Source organism: Oncorhynchus mykiss, chromosome 13 (genome assembly GCF_013265735.2).
Source record: "Oncorhynchus mykiss isolate Arlee chromosome 13, USDA_OmykA_1.1, whole genome shotgun sequence".
Classification (NCBI taxonomy): Eukaryota; Metazoa; Chordata; class Actinopteri; order Salmoniformes; family Salmonidae; genus Oncorhynchus; species Oncorhynchus mykiss.
In genome coordinates, this window is record NC_048577.1 from 69,371,247 (window position 1) to 69,396,246 (window position 25,000).

At 44.2% G+C, this 25,000-nt stretch overlaps 2 protein-coding genes across 5 annotated transcripts in view; both read left to right on the forward strand.

Annotated features, from left to right (window-relative positions):
- gcgra (glucagon receptor a) overlaps window positions 1–8,367 on the forward strand; it is a 146,226-nt gene extending 137,859 nt beyond the window's left edge. For all 4 annotated transcript variants that reach the window (XM_036942005.1, XM_036942008.1, XM_036942007.1 and 1 more), the window contains 4 exons: window positions 4,289–4,377; window positions 5,171–5,315; window positions 7,248–7,289; window positions 7,552–8,367. In XM_036942005.1, coding sequence (XP_036797900.1) covers window positions 4,289–4,377; window positions 5,171–5,315; window positions 7,248–7,289; window positions 7,552–8,013 — 738 coding nt within the window. In that variant the 3' untranslated portion in view covers window positions 8,014–8,367. The remainder of the gene's footprint in view (window positions 1–4,288; window positions 4,378–5,170; window positions 5,316–7,247; window positions 7,290–7,551) is intronic.
- Window positions 8,368–9,282: 915 nt separating this feature from the next.
- Window positions 9,283–10,538, forward strand: LOC118938103 (keratin-associated protein 4-3-like; the record flags this gene model as incomplete). Its single annotated transcript, XM_036939790.1, has 1 exon — window positions 9,283–10,538. A coding segment is annotated over one exon (867 nt), but the record flags the coding sequence as incomplete, so codon positions are not given.
- Window positions 10,539–25,000: the final 14,462 nt, after the last annotated feature.

Here is a 25,000-nt window from a genome sequence, read left to right on the forward strand (position 1 = left end):
CCCAGTCAGTTTAGACAGTATGGACACACCTACTCATTCCAGTCATGTCTCTATAGTCCCAGTTTAGACAGTATGGACACACCTACTCATTTCAGTCATGTATCTATAGTCCCAGTCAGTATGGACAGTATGGACACACCTACTCATTCCAGTCATGTATCTATAGTCCCAGTCAGTATGGACAGTATGGACACACCTACTCATTCCAGTCATGTATCTATAGTCCCAGTCAGTATAGACAGTATGGACACACCTACTCATTCCAGTCATGTATCTATAGTCCCAGTCAGTATGGACACACCTACTCATTCCAGTCATGTATCTATAGTCCCAGTCAGTTTAGACAGTATGGACACACCTACTCATTCCAGTCATGTATCTATAGTCCCAGTCAGTATAGACAGTATGGACACACCTACTCATTCCAGTCATGTATCTGTAGTCCCAGTCAGTTTAGACAGTATGGACACACCTACTCATTCCAGTCATGTATCTATAGTCATATGACGCAAAATGTATCATTTCGGAGATTATTTATGTATTTTGAAAGTTACAGTACATATCTTGAAAACTTGATTGGTGACAAGCAAAACATTTTAGAACGATGTCAACAATGGACTGATGAAACAGATACCAAAAGAGAGTGTTTGGGTGGACTTTCCCAAAATTCCCAGAAATCCAGGTTGGAAGATTCTCGGAATCTGTCAGGAATTGGCAGGAAATCCAGGGATCTTCCAACCTGGAATTTTTTTGGGGAAAAAAACAGGGAATTTGGGGAAAATTACCAGAATTTTGCAACTATACATCAGACAGACTCCATACTAGCTGATGTAAGTCATGTCGGCATTCCTTCTCTGTATTTTGGGATGTTATGGTTTGATGTCCCGATGTTATGGTGTGATGTCCCGATGTTATGGTGTGATGTCCCGATGTTATGGTGTGATGTCCCGATGTTATGGTGTGATGTCCCGATGTTATGGTGTGATGTCCCGATGTTATGGTGTGATGTCCCGATGTTATGGTGTGATGTCCCGATGTTATGGTGTGATGTCCCGATGTTATGGTTTGATGTCCCGATGTTATGGTTTGATGTCCCGATGTTATGGTTTGATATCCCGATGTTATGGTTTGATGTCCCGATGTTATGGTTTGATGTCCCGATGTTATGGTTTGATGTCCCGATGTTATGGTTTGATGTCCCGATGTTATGGTGTGATGTCCCGATGTTATGGTGTGATGTCCCGATGTCATGGTTTGATGTCCCGATGTTATGGTTTGATGTCCCGATGTTATGGTTTGATGTCCCGATGTTATGGTGTGATGTCCCGATGTTATGGTTTGATGTCCCGATGTTATGGTTTGATGTCCCGATGTTATGGTGTGATGTCCCAATGTTATGGTGTGATGTCCCGATGTTATGGTTTGATGTCCCGATGTTATGGTGTGATGTCCCGATGTTATGGTGTGATGTCCCGATGTTATGGTGTGATGTCCCGATGTTATGGTTTGATGTCCCGATGTTATGGTGTGATGTCCCGATGTTATGGTTTGATGTCCCAATGTTATGGTGTGATGTCCCGATGTTATGGTGTGATGTCCCGATGTTATGGTGTGATGTCCCGATGTTATGGTGTGATGTCCCGATGTTATGGTTTGATGTCCCGATGTTATGGTGTGATGTCCCGATGTTATGGTGTGATGTCCCGATGTTATGGTGTGATGTCCCGATGTTATGGTGTGATGTCCCGATGTTATGGTGTGATGTCCCGATGTTATGGTGTGATGTCCCGATGTTATGGTTTGATGTCCCGATGTTATGGTTTGATGTCCCGATGTTATGGTTTGATGTCCCGATGTTATGGTGTGATGTCCCGATGTTATGGTGTGATGTCCCGATGTTATGGTTTGATATCCCGATGTTATGGTGTGATGTCCCGATGTTATGGTTTGATATCCCGATGTTATGGTTTGATGTCCCGATGTTATGGTGTGATGTCCCAATGTTATGGTGTGATGTCCCGATGTTATGGTGTGATGTCCCGATGTTATGGTTTGATGTCCCGATGTTATGGTTTGATGTCCCGATGTTATGGTGTGATGTCCCAATGTTATGGTGTGATGTCCCGATGTTATGGTGTGATGTCCCGATGTTATGGTGTGATGTCCCGATGTTATGGTTTGATGTCCCAACCCCACTTTCCTAGCCCCTAACCATTCCAATGTGACCCTGGAGTTATTAATAGCCTCCTCCTGGAAGGGCTGACTCTATATAAGAGGGAGATTCATCACGGCAGTTGTCATATCAGACAGACTCTCCAAGTCAACATTCCACCTATATAGTAGGTCAGAATTCAACAGTCTATCTTTCCTCCATATCCGTTTGGGTGTTTTGATGAAGTCCTGACCCAGTTGGACCCCCTGCTGCCACGCCATGACCGTAGTGTTAATGAAAGGTCAGAACATGGGTTTATACAGGAGGGAAATTCGTCACGGCAACCGTCACATCAGGGCTGAAACCCAAAGGGCATCCAGTTCACTGTGTAGGGAACAGTGTGTCATTTGGAACACCGCCTGGGTGCGCCCCGAGTAGTTCACTGTGTAGGGAACAGTGTGTCATTTGGAACACCGCCTGGGTGCGCCCCAAGTAGTTCACTGTGTAGGGAACAGTGTGTCATTTGGAACACCGCCTGGGTGCGCCCCGAGTAGTTCACTGTGTAGGGAACAGTGTGTCATTTGGAACACCGCCTGCGTGCACCCCGAGTGGCGCAGCGGTCTAAGGCACTGGATCTCAGTGCTAGCGGTGTCACTACAGACACTGGTTTGATTCCAGGATGTATGGTGACTGGGAGTCACACAGGGTGGTGCACAATTGGCCCGCCGTCGTCCGGGTTTGGCGTGAACAGGCCGTCATTGTAAATAAGAATTTGTTCTTAACTGACCTGCCTTGTTAGATAAAGGTTGCATAAAACACACAGACAGACACCCCGAGTCGAGTTGAGTCGACATACTTTCCTAACATCAATCCTCTTCCTAAGTGGCTCTAGTTCCTGTACCTTACAGGAATTCCTGTGTTTGAGTTTTCACAGAGACAGAGGTGGTGAGGTCACTTCCTGCTTTGCTGTTTTACGTAGCCCGTGACAACACAACGCCACTCCCTCACCTCTTTATCCCGGTCTGTTTGGTTTAGGGCACTCGTTTGAGTCAACGTCAGAGGACATAGTTGTATCTGTTCACATAGCCCTCAACATGCTAGCCTGTCGTGTCAACTCCTATTTAAACATGCTAGCCTGTCGTGTCAACTCCTATTTAAACATGCTAGCCTGACGGTCTTAGATCGGTTTGGACTGTCGTGTCAACTCCTATTTAAACATGCTAGCCTGACGTGTCAACTCCTATTTAAACATGCTAGCCTAACGTGTCAACTCCTATTTAAACATGCTAGCCTGACGTGTCAACTCCTATTTAAACATGCTAGCCTGACGTGTCAACTCCTATTTAAACATGCTAGCCCGACGTGTCAACTCCTATTTAAACATGCTAGCCTGACGTGTCAACTCCTATTTAAACATGCTAGCCTGACGTGTCAACTCCTATTTAAACATGCTAGCCTGACGTGTCAACTCCTATTTAAACATGTTAGCCTGACGTGTCAACTCCTATTTAAACATGTTAGCCTGACGGTCCTAGATCGGTTTGGACTGTCGTGTCAACTCCTATTCAGTCTCCGCAATCGTGGAAGCATTGCCTTTAAAAGGTGCATAGCCAACAAAGCGCGGTCAGATTGATTCCTGTCCCAAGATTGTTTGGGATTTATTTTATTTTAACCTTTAATTAACACGACAAGTCAGTTAAGAACAAATTCTCATTTACAAAGGCGGCGTACCCCGGCCAAACCATAACCCGGACGATGCTGCCAATTGTGTGCCGCCCTATGATCTTACAGTATGTACACTCACAGATAAAAGGGTTCCATAAGGGTTCTTCGGCTGTGCCCATAGGTTAACCCTTTTTGGTTCCAGGTAGAACCCTTTTGGGTTCCAGGTAGAACCCTTTTGGGTTCCATGTACAACCCTCTGTGTAAAGGGGTTCTACGTGGAACTCAAAGGGGTTCTACCTAGAACCAAAAATGGCTCTTCAAAAGGGTTCTGCTATGGGGACGAAGAAGAACCCTTTTAAAGTTTAAAATATTCTAAGAATGGAGTGCTGCGGAGCTCTTTGCAAACCCACCACTGTTCTGTTCTTCATGTTGACAAGTCGTCACTTGTTTCTGACTTCCTGTTCTTTACAGATTAACTTCCTGATCTTCATCCACATAATAAAGATCCTGGTGTCCAAACTGAGGGCTCACCAGATGAGATACTCCGACTACAAGTTCCGGTGAGCTCTCTTTCTTTCTTTCTTTCTTTCTTTCTTTCACAATGAAAACCCTTTCCTCTGTTTATAATATCATCAACATAATTTCAGCTCTCTCTCTCTTCCTCTCTCTCTCCCCCTCTCCCTGCAACTCTCTAACCTTTTCTCTCTCCCTCCTTCCCCCTCTCCCCCTCTCTCTCTCCCCCCTCTCTCTCTCCCTCCTCCCTCCCTTCCCTCTCCCCTCTCTCTCTCTCTCTCTCTCTCTCTCTCTCTCCCACCCTCTGCATTCTCCCTCCCCTTTCCCTCTCTTTCTTTCTCTCTCCCTCCCCTCTCTCTCTCCTCCCCTCTCCCCTCTCTCTCTCCCTCCCTCCCCTCTCCCCTCTCTCTCTCTCCCACCCTCACCCTCACCTCCCTCTCTCTTTCCCTCCCCTCTCCCCTTCTCTCTCTCTCCCTCCCATCTCCCCTCTCTCTCTCTCCCTCCATCCCTCCGCTCTCCCTCCCCTCTCCCCTCTCTCTCACCCACCCTCACCCTCACCCTCCCCTCTCCCTCCCTCTCTCTTTCCCTCCCCTCTCCCCTTCTCTCTCTCTCCTCCCGTCTCCCCTCTATCTCTCTCTCTCTCTCCCTCCATCCCTACGCTCTCCCTCCCCTCTCCCCTCTCTCTCTCCCACCCTCACCCTCACCCTCCCCTCTCCCTCCCTCTCTCTTTCCCTCCCCTCTCCCCTTCTCTCTCTCTCCTCCTGTCTCCCCTCTATCTCTCTCTCTCTCTCCCTCCATCCCTACTCTCTCCCTCCCCTCGTCCGCCCCTCTCTCTCCCAGGTTGGCTAAGTCTACCCTAACCCTGATCCCTCTACTAGGGATACACTTGGTGGTGTTTGTCTTCGTGACGGATGAGTCCACCAAGGCCACCATCACCCTGCGTCTCACCAAACTCTTCATCGACCTCTTCTTCACCTCCTTCCAGGTCAGACACACACACACACACACACACACACACACACACACACACACACACACACACACACACACACACACACACACACACACACACACACTTGGAATCATGGGGTTGCTTCTCAGCCAAGGGAGTGGGCTCACTGACAATTTTGCCAAAGAACACGGCCATGAATAAAGAATGGTACCAACACATCCTCCGAGAGCAACTTCTCCCAACCATCCAGGAACAGTTTGGTGACGAACAAGGCCTTTTCCAGCATGATGGAGCACTTTGCCATAAGACAAAAGTGGTAACTAAGTGGCTCGGGGAACAAAACATCGATATTGACAGCATGCCAGGGTGGATTGCAGAGGTCTTGAAAAAGAAGGGTTAACACTGCAAATATTGACTCTTTGCATCAAATTCATGTAATTGTCAATAAAATCCTTTGACACTTATGAAATGCTTGTAATTATACTTCAGTATTCCATAGTAACATCTGACAAAAAAATATCTAAAGACACTGAAGCAGCAAACTTTGGAAATTAATATTTGTGTCATTCTCAAAACTTTTGGCCACGACTGTGCAGCCCGAGACACAGAACACAGCTTTCCCTCCTCTGTTACACTGTGAAGGTAAACGTATTTGTGTTGACATACAGAGCCTGTCTGAAAGTAAGGAGTCTGTTTTGTCTGGAGCCGTACTCAAGTCTCAGTCAGAGATCACACAGTAGAAGCCCGTGTGCAGTATGGAGTTGTGACAGTGACACTAACACCCCTCTACATCTGAGAGAAACAGAGAGAGAAGGAGAGAGACTCAGTGAGATAGACTGAGGGAGAGAGAGAGACACACAAACATTGAGAAACATAGAGAGAAAATGAACAGTGACTCTAACAGTCCTGTACATCTGAGAAAAACACAGAGAAAGATAGAGAGAGAGAGAGTGAGAGTGAGACTGTAGGGATGGTGCCAGGTTTCCTCCAGACGTGACGCTTGGCATTCAGGCCAAAGAGTTTTATCTTGATTTCATCAGACCAGAGAATCCTTTAGGTGCCTTTGGGCAAACTTGAAGCGGGCTGTCATGTGCCTTTCACTGAGGAGTGGCATCAGTCTGGCCACTCTAACATAAAGGCCTGATTGGTCATGCTGCAAAGAAGGTTTTCCTTCAAGAAGGTTCTCCCATCACCATAGAGGAACTCTGAAGATCTGTCAAAGTGACCATCAGGTTCTTGGTCACCCCCCTGACCAAGGCCCTTCTCCCCCTGATTGCTCAGTTTGGCCGGGCGGCCAGCTCTAGGAAGAGTCTTGGTGGTTCCAAACTTCTTCCATTTAAGAATGATGGAGGCCACTGTGTTCTTGGGGACCTTCAATGCTGCAGACATTTTCTTGGTACCCTTCCCCAGATCTGTGCCTCGACACAATCCTGTCTTGGAGCTCCATGGACAATTCCTTTGACCTCATGGCTTGGTTTTTGCTCTGACATGCACTGTCAACTGTGGGACCTTTTATAGACTGGTGTGTGCCTTTCCAAACCATGTTCAATAAATTGAGTTTAACACAGGTGGACTCCAATCAAGTTGTAGAAACATCTCAAGGATGATCAATGGAAACAGGATGCACCTGAGCTCAATTTCTAGTCTCATAGCGAAAGGGTCTGAATACTTACGTAAATGTCATATTTCAGTTTCTTATTTTTTTTATTTGGAAACATTTCTAAAAACTGTTTTTGCTTTGTCATTATGGGGTATTGTGATGTCATTATGGGGTATTGTGATGTCATTATGGGGTATTGTGATGTCATTATGGGGTATTGTGATGTCATTATGGGGTATTGTGTGTAGATTGATGAGGATGTTTTAAAATAGATTTAATACATTTTAGAATAAGGCTGTAATGTAACAAAATGTTACGTTACAAAAAATGGTTGTGTGTTGACTCAGATCTTGGTGTTTCTACAGGGTCTTCTGGTAGCTATCTTATACTGCTTTGTCAACAAAGAGGTAAGACCTCTTCTCCTCCTCTTCTTCTAAACTTGGTCTCACATTTACCTGAACAACTCTCAATTTAACGTGAACATCACACATAAAATCACTCTCTCTCTCTCTCTCTCTCTCTCTCTCTCTTTATCTCTCTCCCTCTCTCTTCTTCTTTATCTCTCTCTCTCTCTTTTCACCATGTCTCTGTCTGTCTGTATTTCTCTCTCTCTCTGTCTCCCCTCCTCCACACCCTTTTTCTCTCTCCCTCTCCCCCTCTCCCCCCAAGGTCCAGTCAGAGATCCTGAAGAAGTGGAAGCGTTGGAAGCTGGGTCGCAACATCGAGGAGGAGTACCGCCACACTTATAGCCAGACGCCCCACCTCAACACTAAGAGCAGCAGCCTGCTGGGTCACGAGCACGCTCACGGGGGTCACGACCCCTCGCACCCCTCCTCAATGCTCCTCCACCCCCACCTCCCCGACATCACCACCTCTTCCCCTGCTCCCCCTGGCCAGGGCCCAGGCTGCTCCCCAGAGGAGAAGCACCTCCTGGTGGTGAGCTGTCAGAATGGCATGGGGCGGAGCAGGAAGAACACAGGGTCGTCCATGCAGTTTCCCTCCCTACCACGTGAGGGCACCATCAGCTGTAGTCACACACTGATAGAGGATCATATGGATGAAATCTGCTTGACGGACAGGGTGTCAGAGTGTTACGAGGCTCCAAGAGGAAATGCAGAGAGCCACCTCTGAGACTGGAGAGGATGGGGAAGATTAATAACGTAACACCCTGGTAACTACAGCAGAGACTGGAGAGGACGGGGAAGATTAATGACGTAACACCCTGGTAACTACAGCAGAGACTGGAGAGGACGGGGAAGATTAATGACGTAACACCCTGGTAACTACAGCAGAGACTGGAGAGGACGGGGAAGATTAATGACGTAACACCCTGGTAACTACAGCAGAGACTGGAGAGGACGGGGAAGATTAATGACGTAACACCCTGGTAACTACAGCAGAGACTGGAGAGGACGGGGAAGATTAATGACGTAACACCCTGGTAACTACAGCAGAGACTGGAGAGGACGGGGAAGATTAATGACGTAACACCCTGGTAACACTCTGGAGCTGGGCAGTGTGTTTCAGGAGAGGTGTGTTTCTCAATGGCCGTCACCCTGGACCTATGTTAATGAGCGAGATGGCCTTGACAGACCCAGGACAAGTGTGTGTCTCAATGTTCGTATCGTCACCCTGAAACAGTGTTAGTGGTAGAGAGAGACACCTACTCGACCCTCTCCAATCCACAGCCAAATGAGAGAAACATAGAACAAGCTAGACCTACCATGTTGGACCCCACTGACCCAGACCAGCCCTCCCATGTTGGACCCCTCTGACCCAGACCAGCCCTCCCATGTTGGACCCCTCTGACCCAGACCAGCCCTCCCATGTTGGACCCCTCTGACCCAGACCAGCCCTCCCATGTTGGACCCCACTGACCCAGACCAGCCCTCCCATGTTGGACCCCTCTGACCCAGACAAGACCTCCCATGTTGGACCCCTTTGACCCAGACCTCCCATGTTGGACCCCTCTGACCCAGACCTCCCATGTTGGACCCCTCTGACCCAGACCAGCCCTCCCATGTTGGACCCCTCTGACCCAGACCAGCCCTCCCATGTTGGACCCCTCTGACCCAGACCAGCCCTCCCATGTTGGACCCCACTGACCCAGACCAGCCCTCCCATGTTGGACCCCTCTGACCCAGACAAGACCTCCCATGTTGGACCCCTCTGACCCAGACCAGACCTCCCATGTTGGACCCCTCTGACCCAGACCAGCCCTCCCATGTTGGACCCCTTTGACCCAGACCTCCCATGTTGGACCCCTCTGACCCAGACCTCCCATGTTGGACCCCTCTGACCCAGACCTCCCATGTTGGACCCCTCTGACCCAGACCAGACCTCCCTCTGACGTCCTATGACAGTGGATGTCCAGCGAGTCATATGGATTGATATGTGTTTTCTCTTCAACAGACAGTCAAACAGACAGCATTGACTCACTGCTGCAGGACTCACTGCTGCAGGACTCACTGTTGCAGGACTTACTGCTGCAGGACTCACTGCTGCAGGACTCACTGTTGCAGGACACACTGTTGCAGGACTCACTGTTGCTGCAGGACTCACTGCTGCAGGACTCACTGTTGCAGGACTTACTGCTGCAGGACTCACTGCTGCAGGACTCACTGTTGCAGGACTCACTGTTGCTGCAGGACTCACTGCTGCAGGACTCACTGCTGCAGGACTCACTGTTGCAGGTCTCATTGTTGCAGGACTCACTGTTGCAGGACTCACTGCTGCAGGTCTCACTGTTGCAGGACTCACTGCTGCAGGACCCACTGTTGCAGGTCTCACTGCTGCTGCAGGACTCACTACTGCAGGACTCACAGTTGCAGGACTCACTACTGCAGGACTCACTGTTGCAGGACCCACTGCTGCAGGTCTCACTGTTGCAGGACTCACTGCTGCAGGACTCACTGTTGCAGGACTCACTGTTGCAGGACTCACTGTTGCAGGACTCACTACTGCAGGACTCACAGTTGCAGGACTCACTGTTGCAGGACTCACTGTTGCAGGACTCACTGTTGCAGGACTCACTGTTGCAGGACTCACTACTGCAGGACTCACAGTTGCAGGACTCACTGTTGCAGGACTCACTGTTGCAGGACTCACTGTTGCAGGACTCACTACTGCAGGACTCACTGTTGCAGGACTCACTGTTGCAGGTCTCACTGCTGCAGGTCTCACTGTTGCAGGACTCACTGTTGCATGTTCACAAAGCCAAAAAGGAGAAGAATGAAAACAACTTCCAAAGCTAAATGTGTAAAATAATACCCAGAAACCTCAAGTTGCTAAATACAGGGTCTTAGCTTTAGCCTCTGGTATATGTTGTTGTTGTTGTTGTTGTTGTTATTATTGTTGTTGTTGTTGTTGTGTTAAATTGTGATGTGTTTTCTGGTACTGGAGACAGTACAGGAAGAATGAACTGGGCATTCAAACAACACCAACAAAAAAACAGGCCACATGACTAACAGAAAAACAGATGAAATCATGATAGAACAAACAACACCAATACATGAATACATGTTCATAGCCTTCATAGTTCTTTGTAAAGCTTTTGATGAGATACCCCCTTGACCTTGCTGTCCATTCTGGTTGGATGACGAGAGAGAGAGAGAGAGAGAGAGAGAGAGGAGGGATGACAGAGGGGGGTGAGAGAGGCGGGGGTGAGAGAGGGGGGAGAGAGAGAGAGGGGGGGAGAGGGGGGGAAGAGAGAGGAGGTGAGAGAGAGAGGGGGAGAGAGAGAGAGAGGGGGGGGGAGAGAGAGAGGGGGAGAGAGAGAGAGGGGGAGAGGGAGAGGGGGGGGGGAGAGAGAGAGAGAGAGAGGAGAGAGAGAGAGAGAGAGAGAGAGAGAGGGGATAGAGAGAGAGAGAGAGAGAGAGAGAGTGGGGGGGAGAGAGAGAGTGAGCGAGGGGGAAGAGAGAGAGAGAGAGTTGTAGATCAGTTCAACCCTATTCCCTATATAGTGCTATTTGGGACTTGCCCAGAGGCAGCATTCCTGTAGAGCTAACCCCAGTGTAAGGTCACCACCGCTGGGTTCTACCCCCATAGTGGCCCCCTGACCTGAGGACCAGGACAGGACCATGAAAACCATGTATTTAAAGTATGGCAGCCATGTTAGCGACCCAATACATTGGGGATATACATAACACATAATACGTCTATAATTAGAACAATATTGATTAACACAGATAACGGAGCTGACACAGATAACAGAGCTGACACAGATAATGGAGCTGACACAGATGACAGAGCTGACACAGATAACGGAGCTGACACAGATAACAGAGCTGACACAGATAATGGAGCTGACACAGATGACGGGGCTGACACAGATAACGGAGCTGACACAGATAATGGAGCTGACACAGATAACGGGGCTGACACAGATAACGGGGCTGACACAGATAACGGGGCTGACACAGATAACGGATACAGCTAGTGATAATAATGTTCATGGTGATGTTGATAATGTTGATGACGGTGATGATGAAGATAATGATGAAGATGGTGGTGATGATGATGATGAAGATAATGATGAGGATGGTGGTGATGATGATGATGTTGATGATGGTGGTGGTGATGATGAAGATGATGAAGATAATGATGATGATGTTGATGATGGTGGTGATGATCTTGATGATGATAATAATGATGGTGTGATACTGTTGATTATCATCACATTCTATACATTAATGTAAAGCCACCAATTTCAGAATGTTATTAATTTTTATGCTTCCCGAACACAACAGAAGGTTACAACCTGGAAAATCTGACTTCATATTCGACTTGTGAGTTGTCAGTGTTGTAATCGTGACAAGTGCGTTATTTTTTAGAAGATGGGATCAGAATGTAGGAGAAAAGACAGTGGTTTTCTTCATTCAGTCTGGCTATTATATATATTGTACATGTTAATAATGCAGGACTGGACTGGGTCTATCTAATGTTTTCATCATTAGACGCATCATTATTATTGTGTAGAAACCCCTGGTTTAGAGGGGCCCACTGGGCTGAAGAGGGGCCAGCCCATCTGGCAAGTACACCAAACCCCTGGTTTAGACTGGGCCCACTGGGCTGAAGAGGGGCCAGCCCATCTGGCATTTACACCAAACCCCTGGTTTAGACAGGCCCACTGGGCTGAAGAGGGGCCAGCCCATCTGGCATTTACACCAAACCCCTGGTTTAGACAGGCCCACTGGGCTGAAGAGGGGCCAGCCCATCTGGCATGTACACCAAACCCCTGGTTTAGACAGGCCCACTGGGATGAAGAGGGGCCAGCCCATCTGGCATTTACACCAAACCCCTGGTTTAGACAGGCCCACTGGGCTGAAGAGGGGCCAGCCCATCTGGCATTTACACCAAACCCCTGGTTTAGACAGGCCCACTGGGCTGAAGAGGGGCCAGCCCATCTGGCATTTACACCAATGCACCAGCTCTCTCGGTTCAACTCGTCAAGAAAATGTGTTTTTTTGTCGTCGTGTTTAAACTAGTCTTTTTGCCGTGCATGTAAGTGAATGTTACTATAATAATCTGTAATGGGTTTGAGCCAATCAGAGCTGCGTGTCACATGAGGTCACTGCGTTCAGTTACAGTATGTTTTCCCCTCCCCGCCTCCCCCTACTGAGGGAATGACCCTACTCTATGGGGATATAAGACCTATATCAAGGCCACACGCAGGGAGTACAGAGTAGACCTGGGTTCAAATATTATTTGATTTATTTCCGTATGCTTTAGGTTGTGCTTCATTGAGTTTGCCTGGCACGGTTGGACCAATGAAATGGTCTGAAAATTGCAAACCCTGCTCATCTTGCACTCCAGACAGACTCAATGACGTGGTCAAAGTGTTGGAAAGAAAACGAATACTATTTGAACGGTTTCAGGTCACCATGGTCACCACCTATTCAAACTACGGAGCCATTATATAATGAAGCGATAAGGAGGAGGTGTGGTATACGGCCATTATATAATGAAGCGATAAGGAGGAGGTGTGGTATACGGCCATTATATAATGAAGCGATAAGGAGGAGGTGTGGTATACGGCCATTATATAATGAAGCGATAAGGAGGAGGTGTGGTATACGGCCATTATATAATGAAGCGATAAGGAGGAGGTGTGGTATACGGCCATTATATAATGAAGCGATAAGGAGGAGGTGTGGTATACGGCCATTATATAATGAAGCGATAAGGAGGAGGTGTGGTATACGGCCATTATATAATGAAGCGATAAGGAGGAGGTGTGGTATACAGCCATTATATAATGAAGCGATAAGGAGGAGGTGTGGTATACAGCCATTATATAATGAAGCGATAAGGAGGAGGTGTGGTATACGGCCATTATATAATGAAGCGATAAGGAGGAGGTGTGGTATACGGCCATTATATAATGAAGCGATAAGGAGGAGGTGTGGTATACGGCCATTATATAATGAAGCGATAAGGAGGAGGTGTGGTATACAGTCATTATACCACAGCTACGGGCTGTTCTTTGTCACAACGCAGAGGCTGCTGAGGGGAGGACGGCTCATAATAATGTCTGGAACGGAGCGAATGGAACGGCTTTAAACCGTGTGTTTGATGTGTTTGAATCCATCCCACCTATTCCACTCCAGCCATTAACACAAGCCCGTCCTCCCAAATGAAGGCGCCACCAACCTCCTGTGCTGGATACAGCCCTTAGCCGTGGTATATCGGCCATATACCACAAACTCCTGAGGTTCCTTATTTCTATTATAAACTGGTTACCAACGTAATTAGAGCAGTCAAAATAAATGTTTTGTCATACCCGTGGTATACGGTCTGATATACCACGGCTGTCAGCCAATCAGCATTTAGGGCTCGAACCACCCAGTTTATAATATCAGTTTTAGTTCCAGATTCAGTAGCTCGAGTACTCTTCTATTCGTGAACAAACGCTGACTTACACATAACGGGAGTAAGGTGTCCATATTAGGAACAACTCAGTCTCAAGTCCTGATGAGGATGTCCTAATATGGACACCGTATGAAAAAAAATAAAAAAATGGAGTCTCAATTTTCTGAGGTGTGATGGGTATATCAACCAATCAGAAATAACCATGATCAAATCCTGTGACTGTGATGACAGGAGCACAAGAGTTCAAAAGATGGTTCTCATTTTACACAGCTGTTCTGGAACAGGACATCTTGGTGAGAAGGGGGGGTGGATTCTTCTTTTTTTACCAAACAATTGACAGGAATGACTCAACATGACTTTGTAAGGCTAATTGCACCATGTTAATTTATAATTGATAAATATGTAAAACATGTTATGTTAATGACATTCAAATGATTTGTGTGTGTGCGTGTGTGTGTGTGTGTGTGTGTGTGTGTGCGTGTGTGTGTGTGTGTGTGTGTGTGTGTGTGTGTGTATGCGTGTGTGTGCGTGTGTGTGTGTGTGTGTGTGTGTGTGTGTGTGTGTGTGTGTGTGTGTGTGTGTGTGTACTGGTAGATATGCCCTGGGTCCAGAGAGGTGGATGGAGCCCACAGAGTTACAGGAGGAATCATCCCCTGCTCTAGAACTTCCTCAGCTGATGTTGTGTTGCAACAGAGCAGTTCCATTGGCTGTTGTGTTGCAACAGAGCAATTCCATTGGCTGTTGTGTTGCAGCAGAGCAGTTCCATTGGCTGTTGTGTTGCAGCAGAGCAGTTACATTGGCTGTTGTGTTGCAGCAGAGCAGTTCCATTGGCTGTTGTGTTGCAGCAGAGCAATTCCATTGGCTGTTGTGTTGCAGCAGAGCAGTTCTGTTGGCTGTTCTGTTGTAACAAAGTGTCCCATTGGTCGCAGTGTTGCAGCAGAGCTGTCCCATCGGCTGCTGTGTGTTTGACTGAGCTGTTCCGTTGACTGCAGGAACTGTGGCTTCACGAGATTTTCATTGAGTTAGTCTCATTGGCTACTGTGTTGAAATAGAGCATTCCCATTGGTTGCTGTTGTACATCCCATAAACCAGCGTCTTCTAGGATCCAGTAAAATTGGCTTCACAAAGTACATTGAGGTCAGCGGCTACATTACGCTCAGTCTGTTTCGTCCCCCTTTGCATGTAGATCACATACGGAGCCAGCACGCATGATGTCACACATTTTACATTCTGGGAAAATGAAATTAAATAGAAAGAAATATATAAAGACAAAGAGTAGCAATTCTGTGTCTTCTCTTCCTCCACTGATGCTACTGCATATTACTGTAGAATCCCCAACATGATATAGAAACATCACTGTAGAATCCCCAACATGATATAGAAACATCACTGTAGAATCCCCAACATGATATATAAACATCACTGTAGAATCCCCAACATGATATAGAAACATTACTGTAGAATCCCCAACATGATTTGGAAACATCACTGTAGAATCCCCAACATGATATAGAAACATCACTGTAGAATCCCCAACATGATATAGAAACATCACTGTAGAATCCCCATGATATAGAAACATCACTGTAGAATCCCCAACATGATATAGAAACATCACTGTAGAATCCCCAACATGATATAGAAACATCACTGTAGAATCTCCAACAGGATATATAAACATAACTGCAGAATCTCCAACATGATATATAAACATCACTGTAGAATCCCCAACATGATATAGAAACATTACTGTAGAATCCCCAACATGATTTGGAAACATCACTGTAGAATCCCCAACATGATATAGAAACATCACTGTAGAATCCCCAACATGATATAGAAACATCACTGTAGAATCCCCAACATGATATAGAAACATCACTGTAGAATCCCCAACATGATATAGAAACATCACTGTAGAATCCCCAACATGATATAGAAACATCACTGTAGAATCCCCAACATGATATAGAAACATTACTGTAGAATCCCCAACATGATTTGGAAACATCACTGTAGAATCCCCAACATGGTATATAAACATCACTGTAGAATCCCCAACAAGATATAGAAACATCACTGTAGAATCGCCAACATGATATATAAACATCACTGTAGAATCCCGATGATATAGAAACATCACTGTAGAATCCCCAACATGATATAGAAACATCACTGTAGAATCGCCAACATGATATATAAACATCACTGTAGAATCCCCAACATCATATATAAACATCACTGTAGAATCCCCATGATATATAAACATCACTGTAGAATCCTCAACATGATATAGAAACATCACTGTAAAATCCCCAACATGATATGGAAACATCACTGTAGCATCCCCAACATGGTATATAAACATCACTGTAGAATCCCCAACATGATATATAAACATCACTGTAGAATCCCCAACATGGTATATAAACATCACTGTAGAATCCCCAACATGATATATAAACATCACTGTAGAATCCCCAACATGATATATAAACATCACTGTAGAATCCCCAACATGGTATATAAACATCACTGTAGAATCCCCAACATGATATAGAAACATCACTGTAGAATCCCCAACATGGTATATAAACATCACTGTAGAATCCCCATGGTATATAAACATCACTGTAGAATCCCCAACATGATATATAAACATCACTGTAGAATCCCCAACATGATATGGAAACATCACTGTAGAATCCCCAACATGATATATAAACATAACTGTAGAATCCCCAACATGATATAGAAACATCACTGTAGAATCCCCAACATGATATATAAACATCACTGTAGAATCCCCAACATGGTATATAAACATCACTGTAGAATCCCCAACATGATATATAAACATCACTGTAGAATCCCCAACATGGTATATAAACATCACTGTAGAATCCCCAACATGGTATATAAACATCACTGTAGAATCCCCAACATGGTATAGAAACATTACTGTAGAATCCCCAACATGATATAGAAACATCACTGTAGAATCCCCAACATGATATAGAAACATCACTGTAGAATCCCCAACATGATATAGAAACATCACTGTAGAATCCCCAACATGATATATAAACATCACTGTAGAATCCCCAACATGATATAGAAACATCACTGTAGAATCCCCAACATGATATAGAAACATCACTGTAGAATCGCCAACATGATATATAAACATCACTGTAGAATCCCGATGATATAGAAACATCACTGTAGAATCCCCATGATATATAAACATCACTGTAGAATCCTCAACATGATATAGAAACATCACTGTAAAATCCCCAACATGATATAGAAACATCACTGTAGAATCGCCAACATGATATATAAACATCACTGTAGAATCCCCAACATCATATATAAACATCACTGTAGAATCCCCATGATATATAAACATCACTGTAGAATCCTCAACATGATATAGAAACATCACTGTAAAATCCCCAACATGATATGGAAACATCACTGTAGCATCCCCAACATGGTATATAAACATCACTGTAGAATCCCCAACATGATATATAAACATCACTGTAGAATCCCCAACATGGTATATAAACATCACTGTAGAATCCCCAACATGATATATAAACATCACTGTAGAATCCCCAACATGATATATAAACATCACTGTAGAATCCCCAACATGGTATATAAACATCACTGTAGAATCCCCAACATGATATAGAAACATCACTGTAGAATCCCCAACATGGTATATAAACATCACTGTAGAATCCCCATGGTATATAAACATCACTGTAGAATCCCCAACATGATATATAAACATCACTGTAGAATCCCCAACATGATATGGAAACATCACTGTAGAATCCCCAACATGATATATAAACATCACTGTAGAATCCCCAACATGATATAGAAACATCACTGTAGAATCCCCAACATGATATATAAACATCACTGTAGAATCCCCAACATGGTATATAAACATCACTGTAGAATCCCCAACATGATATATAAACATCACTGTAGAATCCCCAACATGGTATATAAACATCACTGTAGAATCCCCAACATGGTATATAAACATCACTGTAGAATCCCCAACATGGTATAGAAACATTACTGTAGAATCCCCAACATGATATAGAAACATCACTGTAGAATCCCCAACATGATATAGAAACATCACTGTAGAATCCCCAACATGATATAGAAACATCACTGTAGAATCCCCAACATGATATATAAACATCACTGTAGAATCCCCAACATGATATAGAAACATCACTGTAGAATCCCCAACATGATATAGAAACATCACTGTAGAATCCCCAACATGATATAGAAACATCACTGTAGAATCCCCAACATGATATAGAAACATCACTGTAGAATCCCCAACATGATATATAAACATCACTGTAGAATCCCCAACATGGTATATAAACATCACTGTAGAATCCCCAACATGATATGGAAACATCACTGTAGAATCCCCAACATGATATATAAACATCACTGTAGAATCGCCAACATGATATATAAACATCACTGTAGAATCCCCAACAAGATATAGAAACATCACTGTAGAATCCCCAACATGATATATAAACATCACTGTAGAATCCCCAACAAGATATAGAAACATCACTGTAGAATCCCCAACATGATATAGAAACATCACTGTAGAATCCCCAACATGATATGGAAACATCACTGTAGAATCCCCAACATGATATGGAAACATCACTGTAGAATCCCCAACATGATATTGAAACATCACTGTAGAATCCCCATGATATATAAACATCACTGTAGAATCCCCATGATATATAAACATCACTGTAGAATCCCCAACATTATATAAACATCACTGTAGAATCCCCAACATGATATATAAACATCACTGTAGAATCCCCAACAGGATATATAAACATCACTGTAGAATCCCCAACATGATATATAAACATCACTGTAGAATCCCCAACAGGATATATAAACATCACTGTAGAATCCCCAACATGATATATAAACATCACTGTAGAATCCCCAACATGATATATAAACATCACTGTAGAATCCCCAACAGGATATATAAACATCACTGTAGAATCCCCATGATATATAAACATCACTGTAGAATCCCCAACATGATATATAAACATCACTGTAGAATCCCCAACAGGATATAGAAACATTACTGTAGAATCCCCATGATATATAAACATCACTGTAGAATCCCCAACATGATATATAAACATCACTGTAGAATCCCCAACAGGATATAGAAACATCACTGTAGAATCCCCAACATGATATATAAACATCACTGTAGAATCCCCAACAGGATATAGAAACATTACTGTAGAATCCCCAACATGATATTGAAACATCACTGTAGGATCCCCATGATATATAAACATCACTGTAGAATCCCCATGATATATAAACATCACTGTAGGATCCCCATGATATATAAACATCACTGTAGAATCCCCAACACGATATATAAACATCACTGTAGAATCCCCATGATATATAAACATCACTGTAGAATCCCCAACATGATATATAAACATCACTGTAGAATCCCCATGGTATATAAACATCACTGTAGAATCCCCAACATGATATATAAACATCACTGTAGAATCCCCATGGTATATAAACATCACTGTAGAATCCCCAACATGATATAAAAACATCACTGTAGAATCCCCAACATGATATAATAACATCACTGTAGAATCCCCAACATGATATATAAACATCACTGTAGAATCGCCAACATGATATATAAACATCACTGTAGAATCCCCATGATATATAAACATCACTGTAGAATCCCCAACATGTTATAAAAACATCACTGTAGAATCCCCAACATGATATTGAAACATCACTGTAGGATCCCCAACATGATATAGAAACATCACTGTAGAATCCCCAACATGATATAGAAACATCACTGTAGAATCGCCAACATGATATATAAACATCACTGTAGAATCCCGATGATATATTAACATCACTGTAGAATCCCCAACATGATATTGAAACATCACTGTAGAATCGCCAACATGATATATAAACATCACTGTAGAATCGCCAACATGATATATAAACATCACTGTAGAATCGCCAACATGATATATAAACATTACTGTAGAATCCCCAACATGATATATAAACATCACTGTAGAATCCCCAACATGATATATAAACATCACTGTAGAATCCCCAACATGATATATATGTATATTTTTTTAAATTTTACCTTTATTTAACCTTTATTTAACCAGGCAAGTCAGTGAAGAACAAATTCTTATTTTCAATGATGGCCTAGGAACAGTGGGTTAACTGCCTGTTCAGGGGCAGAACAACAGATTTGTACCTTGTCAGCTCAGGGGTTTGAACTTGCAACCTTCCGGTTAACTAGTCCAACGCTCTAACCACTAGGCTATAAACATCACTCTAGAATCCCCAACATGATATATAAACATCACTGTAGAATCCCCAACATGATATAGAAGCTAGCTAGTCTGAAGCATCACCTACATGATGGGTCGTGTCCCAGGTGGCACCCTCTCCCCTACATAGTGCACTGTTTTTGACGGGGGCTATATAGGGAACTAGGTGCCATTTGGGATGCTTTAACATGTATTAGATAATGGCAGATGTTTGTCTGACCTGGTTGGCCTCGAAGATCACAACCCTCCCAGGTGAGGAGAGACATCACAACCCTCCCAGGTGAGGAGAGACAACACAACCCTCCCAGGTGAGGAGAGACATCACAACCCTCACAGGTGAGATGAGACATCACAACCCTCCCAGGTGAGGAGAGACATCACAACCCTCCCAGGTAAGGAGAGACATCACAACCCTCCCAGGTGAGGAGAGACATCACAACCCTCCCAGGTGAGGAGAGACATCACAACCCTCCCAGGTGAGGAGAGACATCACAACCCTCCCAGGTGAGGAGAGACATCACAACCCTCCCAGGTGAGGAGAGACATCACAACCCTCCCAGGTGAGGAGAGACAACACAACCCTCCCAGGTGAGGAGAGACATCACAACCCTCACAGGTGAGATGAGACATCACAACCCTCCCAGGTGAGGAGAGACATCACAACCCTCCCAGGTGAGGAGAGACATCACAACCCTCCCAGGTGAGGAGAGACAACACAACCCTCCCAGGTGAGGAGAGACATCACAACCCTCCCATGTGAGGAGAGACATCACAACCCTCCCAGGTGAGGAGAGACATCACAACCCTCCCAGGTGAGGAGAGACATCACAACCCTCCCAGGTGAGGAGAGACATCACAACCCTCCCAGGTGAGGAGAGACATCACAACCCTCCCAGGTGAGGAGAGACATCACAACCCTCCCAGGTGAAGAGAGACATCACAACCCTCCCAGGTGAGGAGAGACAACACAACCCTCCCAGGTGAGGAGAGACATCACAACCCTCCCAGGTGAGGAGAGACATCACAACCCTCCCAGGTGAGGAGAGACATCACAACCCTCCCAGGTGAGACATCACAACCCTCCCAGGTGAGGAGAGACATCACAACCCTCCCAGGTGAGGAGAGACATCACAACCCTCCCAGGTGAGACATCACAACCCTCCCAGGTGAGGAGAGACATCACAACCCTCCCAGGTGAGGAGAGACATCACAACCCTCCCAGGTAAGGAGAGATATCACAACCCTAGTAGTGCACTACTTTGGACCAGGGCCCAATATGAAGTAGTGCAGTACTTTTGACCAGGGCCCATAGGAAGTAGCGTACTGTAAAGGGAAAAGTGTGCCGTTTGGGATGCTCCCAGAATAGGCTCTGTAGACATGTATCCAAATGTCCTGTAGGTTTAAAAGGCTGTGTTAGTGAGGAGAACAGAGCCAGAGCCAGTCAGTGTGGGAACAGTTAACAGTATGTGTGGTACTATGTGTGGTACTATGTGTGGTACTATGTGTGGTACTATGTGTGGTACTATGTGTGGTACATAGTATGAGTAAATCCCATGTTGATTATGCAGATTGTTGCATTCTCTATTGTTAGAGAATAATAGAATTATTCCAGGACTTGAATATTACAGCACTAATGGATGTGTATGTTGGTCCCATAATTGTTTGGCGTTAGACACAGTAGCATGGTGGTTCCAGGTTTCCGTGGAAAATCTGTTTCTGGGGGTTCTTTATTTCTTCATTTATTTTTGGGAGGGGGCTTGTACTGAAGACAGGGTTGATGGTTAACTGGTCCAGCTAGTTCCTCTGTATTCTGATGACAGGGTTGATGGTTAACTGGTCCAGCTAGTTCCTCTATATTCTGTAGTCAGGGTTGATGATTAACTGGTCCAGCTAGTTTCTCTATATTCTGAAGACAGGGTTGATGGTTAATTGAGACAGCTAGTTCCTCTGTATTCTGAAGACAGGGTTGATGGTTAACTGGGCCAGCTAGTTCCTCTATATTCTGAAGACAGGGTTGATGGTTTATTGGGCCAGCTAGTTCCTCTATATTCTGAGGACAGGGTTGATGGTTAACTGGGCCAGCTAGTTCCTCTATATTCTGAAGACAGGGTTGATGGTTAACTGGGCCAGCTAGTTCCTCTATAATCTGATGACAGGGTTGATGGTTTATTGGGCCAGCTAGTTCCTCTATATTCTGAAGACAGGGTTGATGGTTAACTGGGCCAGCTAGTTCCTCTATATTCTGAAGACAGGGTTGATGGTTAACTGGGCCAGCTAGTTCCTCTATATTCTGTAGTCAGGGTTGATGGTTAACTGGGCCAGCTAACTCCTCTATATTCTGAAGACAGGGTTGATGGTTAACTGGTCCAGCTAGGTCCTCTGTATTCTGAAGACAGGGTTGATGGTTAACTGGTCCAGCTAGGTCCTCTGTATTCTGAAGACAGGGTTGATGGTTAACTGGTCCATCTAGGTCCTCTGTATTCTGAAGACAGAGTTGATGGTTTATTGGTCCAGCTAGTTCCTCTGTATTCTGAAGACAGGGTTAATGGTTCGGGTTACTCCCCTCTCTGAATCTGAGCAGTTCTGTCTCAATGTATTATTGGTTTCATATTATTCACCATAATTTGCAAATAAATTCATAAAAAATCCTACGATGTGATTTTATGGATTTTTTCCCCCTCATTTTGTCTGTCATAGTTGAAGTGTACCTATGATGAAAATTACAGGCCTCTCTCATCTTTTTAAGTGGGAGAACTTGCACAATTGGTGGCTGACTAAATACTTTCATGCCCCACTGTATATATGTTCCTTGATATATATATATATATATATATATATATATATATATATATATATATATATATATATATATATATATATATACATACATATGTTTCTTGATATATATATATATATATATATATATATATATATATATATACACGCCCAATTTTTCAGTTTTTGATTTGTTAAAAAAGTTTGAAATATCCAATAAATGTCGTTCCACTTCATGATTGTGTCCCACTTGTTGTTGATTCTTCACAAAAAAATACAGTTTTATATCTTTATGTTTGAAGCCTGAAATGTGGCAAAAGGTCGCAAAGTTCAAGGGGGCCGAATACTTTCGCAAGGCACTGTACATACATGTTTCTTGATATATATATATATATATATATACATACATATGTTTCTTGTGTTATGTTGCAAACTTTAGTCCAAATGATGGAGAGAATAATAAATGAGTGTGAAACATGAGCTGTCTTGTCTTTGTATGAACATGTATGTATAAGATATGGACTTGTTTAGATGCATGTTAAAGTATAGACTTTCTATAGGCACTGTACCTATATTCATACTGCAAATACATCCTACATCCTGCATCCTACATCCTGCATCCTACATCCTACATCCTACATCCTACATCCTACATCATGCATCCTACATCCTACATCCTGCATCCTACATCCTGCTTCCTACATCCTACATCCTACATCCTGCATCCTACATCCTACATCCTGCATCCTACAACCTGCTTCCTACATCCTACATCCTACATCCTACATCCTACATCCTACATCCTGCATCCTACAACCTGCTTCCTACATCCTACATCCTACATCCAGCATCCTACATCCTACATCCTGCATCCTACATCTACATCATTCATCCTACATCCTACATCCTGCATCTAGCATCCAGCATCCTACATCCTATATCCTGCATCCTGCATCCTACATTTCTACATCCTGCATCCTACAACCTGCTTCCTACATCCTACATCCTACATCCAGCATCCTACATCCTACATCCTGCATCCTACATCTACATCATTCATCCTACATCCTACATCCTGCATCTAGCATCCTACATCCTACATCCTGCATCCTACATCTACATCCTACATCCTACATCCTGCATCTAGCATCCAGCATCCTGCATAAATCTGAATGTTTTTGTAAATAATTGTATAAATAAATAACCTTCAGCAGTGTGGGGAGTAAACATTTCTCTCAGCACCTCCCGGCCCCCTCCTCGTTTGACAAATCCATTTCAGCGCTCCCACCCCTAAACATCTCCCCCGCGGCCATGACAAACACTGCATATTGGCTTTCATTACATGAATCACATTATATGTCAATCTCCATGTGTGTCCCACTCAATTCCACCCCCAGAGCCCTATGGGTCATGGTCAAAAGTACTGCTCTACAGATGTAGGATCTTGATTTGAGCCGGTTTGCTTACAGCAAGAAAATAATCCTGCAGCAACTAGAAATGTGGATTATAATAACTTGACATTTTTGTAGGGGGTTGATACATTTTTCTTAAGTCTGACATTTCTACGTGGAAATGAAAAACTTTAGAAGCCCTTTAAACCTCAAGGAATGTTGTCCTGCAAATTAAGATCCTACATCTGTATATAAGGGAAGAGGGATGTCATTTGGGACACAGCCAACACGTACACACTTCCCTGAGGGCAGAACATAAGAAAACATCAACACATTGAATAATTTCTAGAATATATTGAGTTAAAATGAAATGGGGTTGATGAAAAGAATATCTGATCGGTTTTGAATTGTAATCTTATTATTATGCTTAAAAAATGTATGCATTTCAAATTTCTAATGTTTAAAATGTTTGTATACTAGCTATGTTTGTGTAAGGTTACATTTAGATCCCAATATAGCAGGACCACTAGATGAATGCAGACATCTGATTCAATAGAAAAGACTGTTCCCAGCGGCTAAATAACGTCGTAGTGACGTTATCTCAACCATGTTTTATGCTCTTGGATGTAG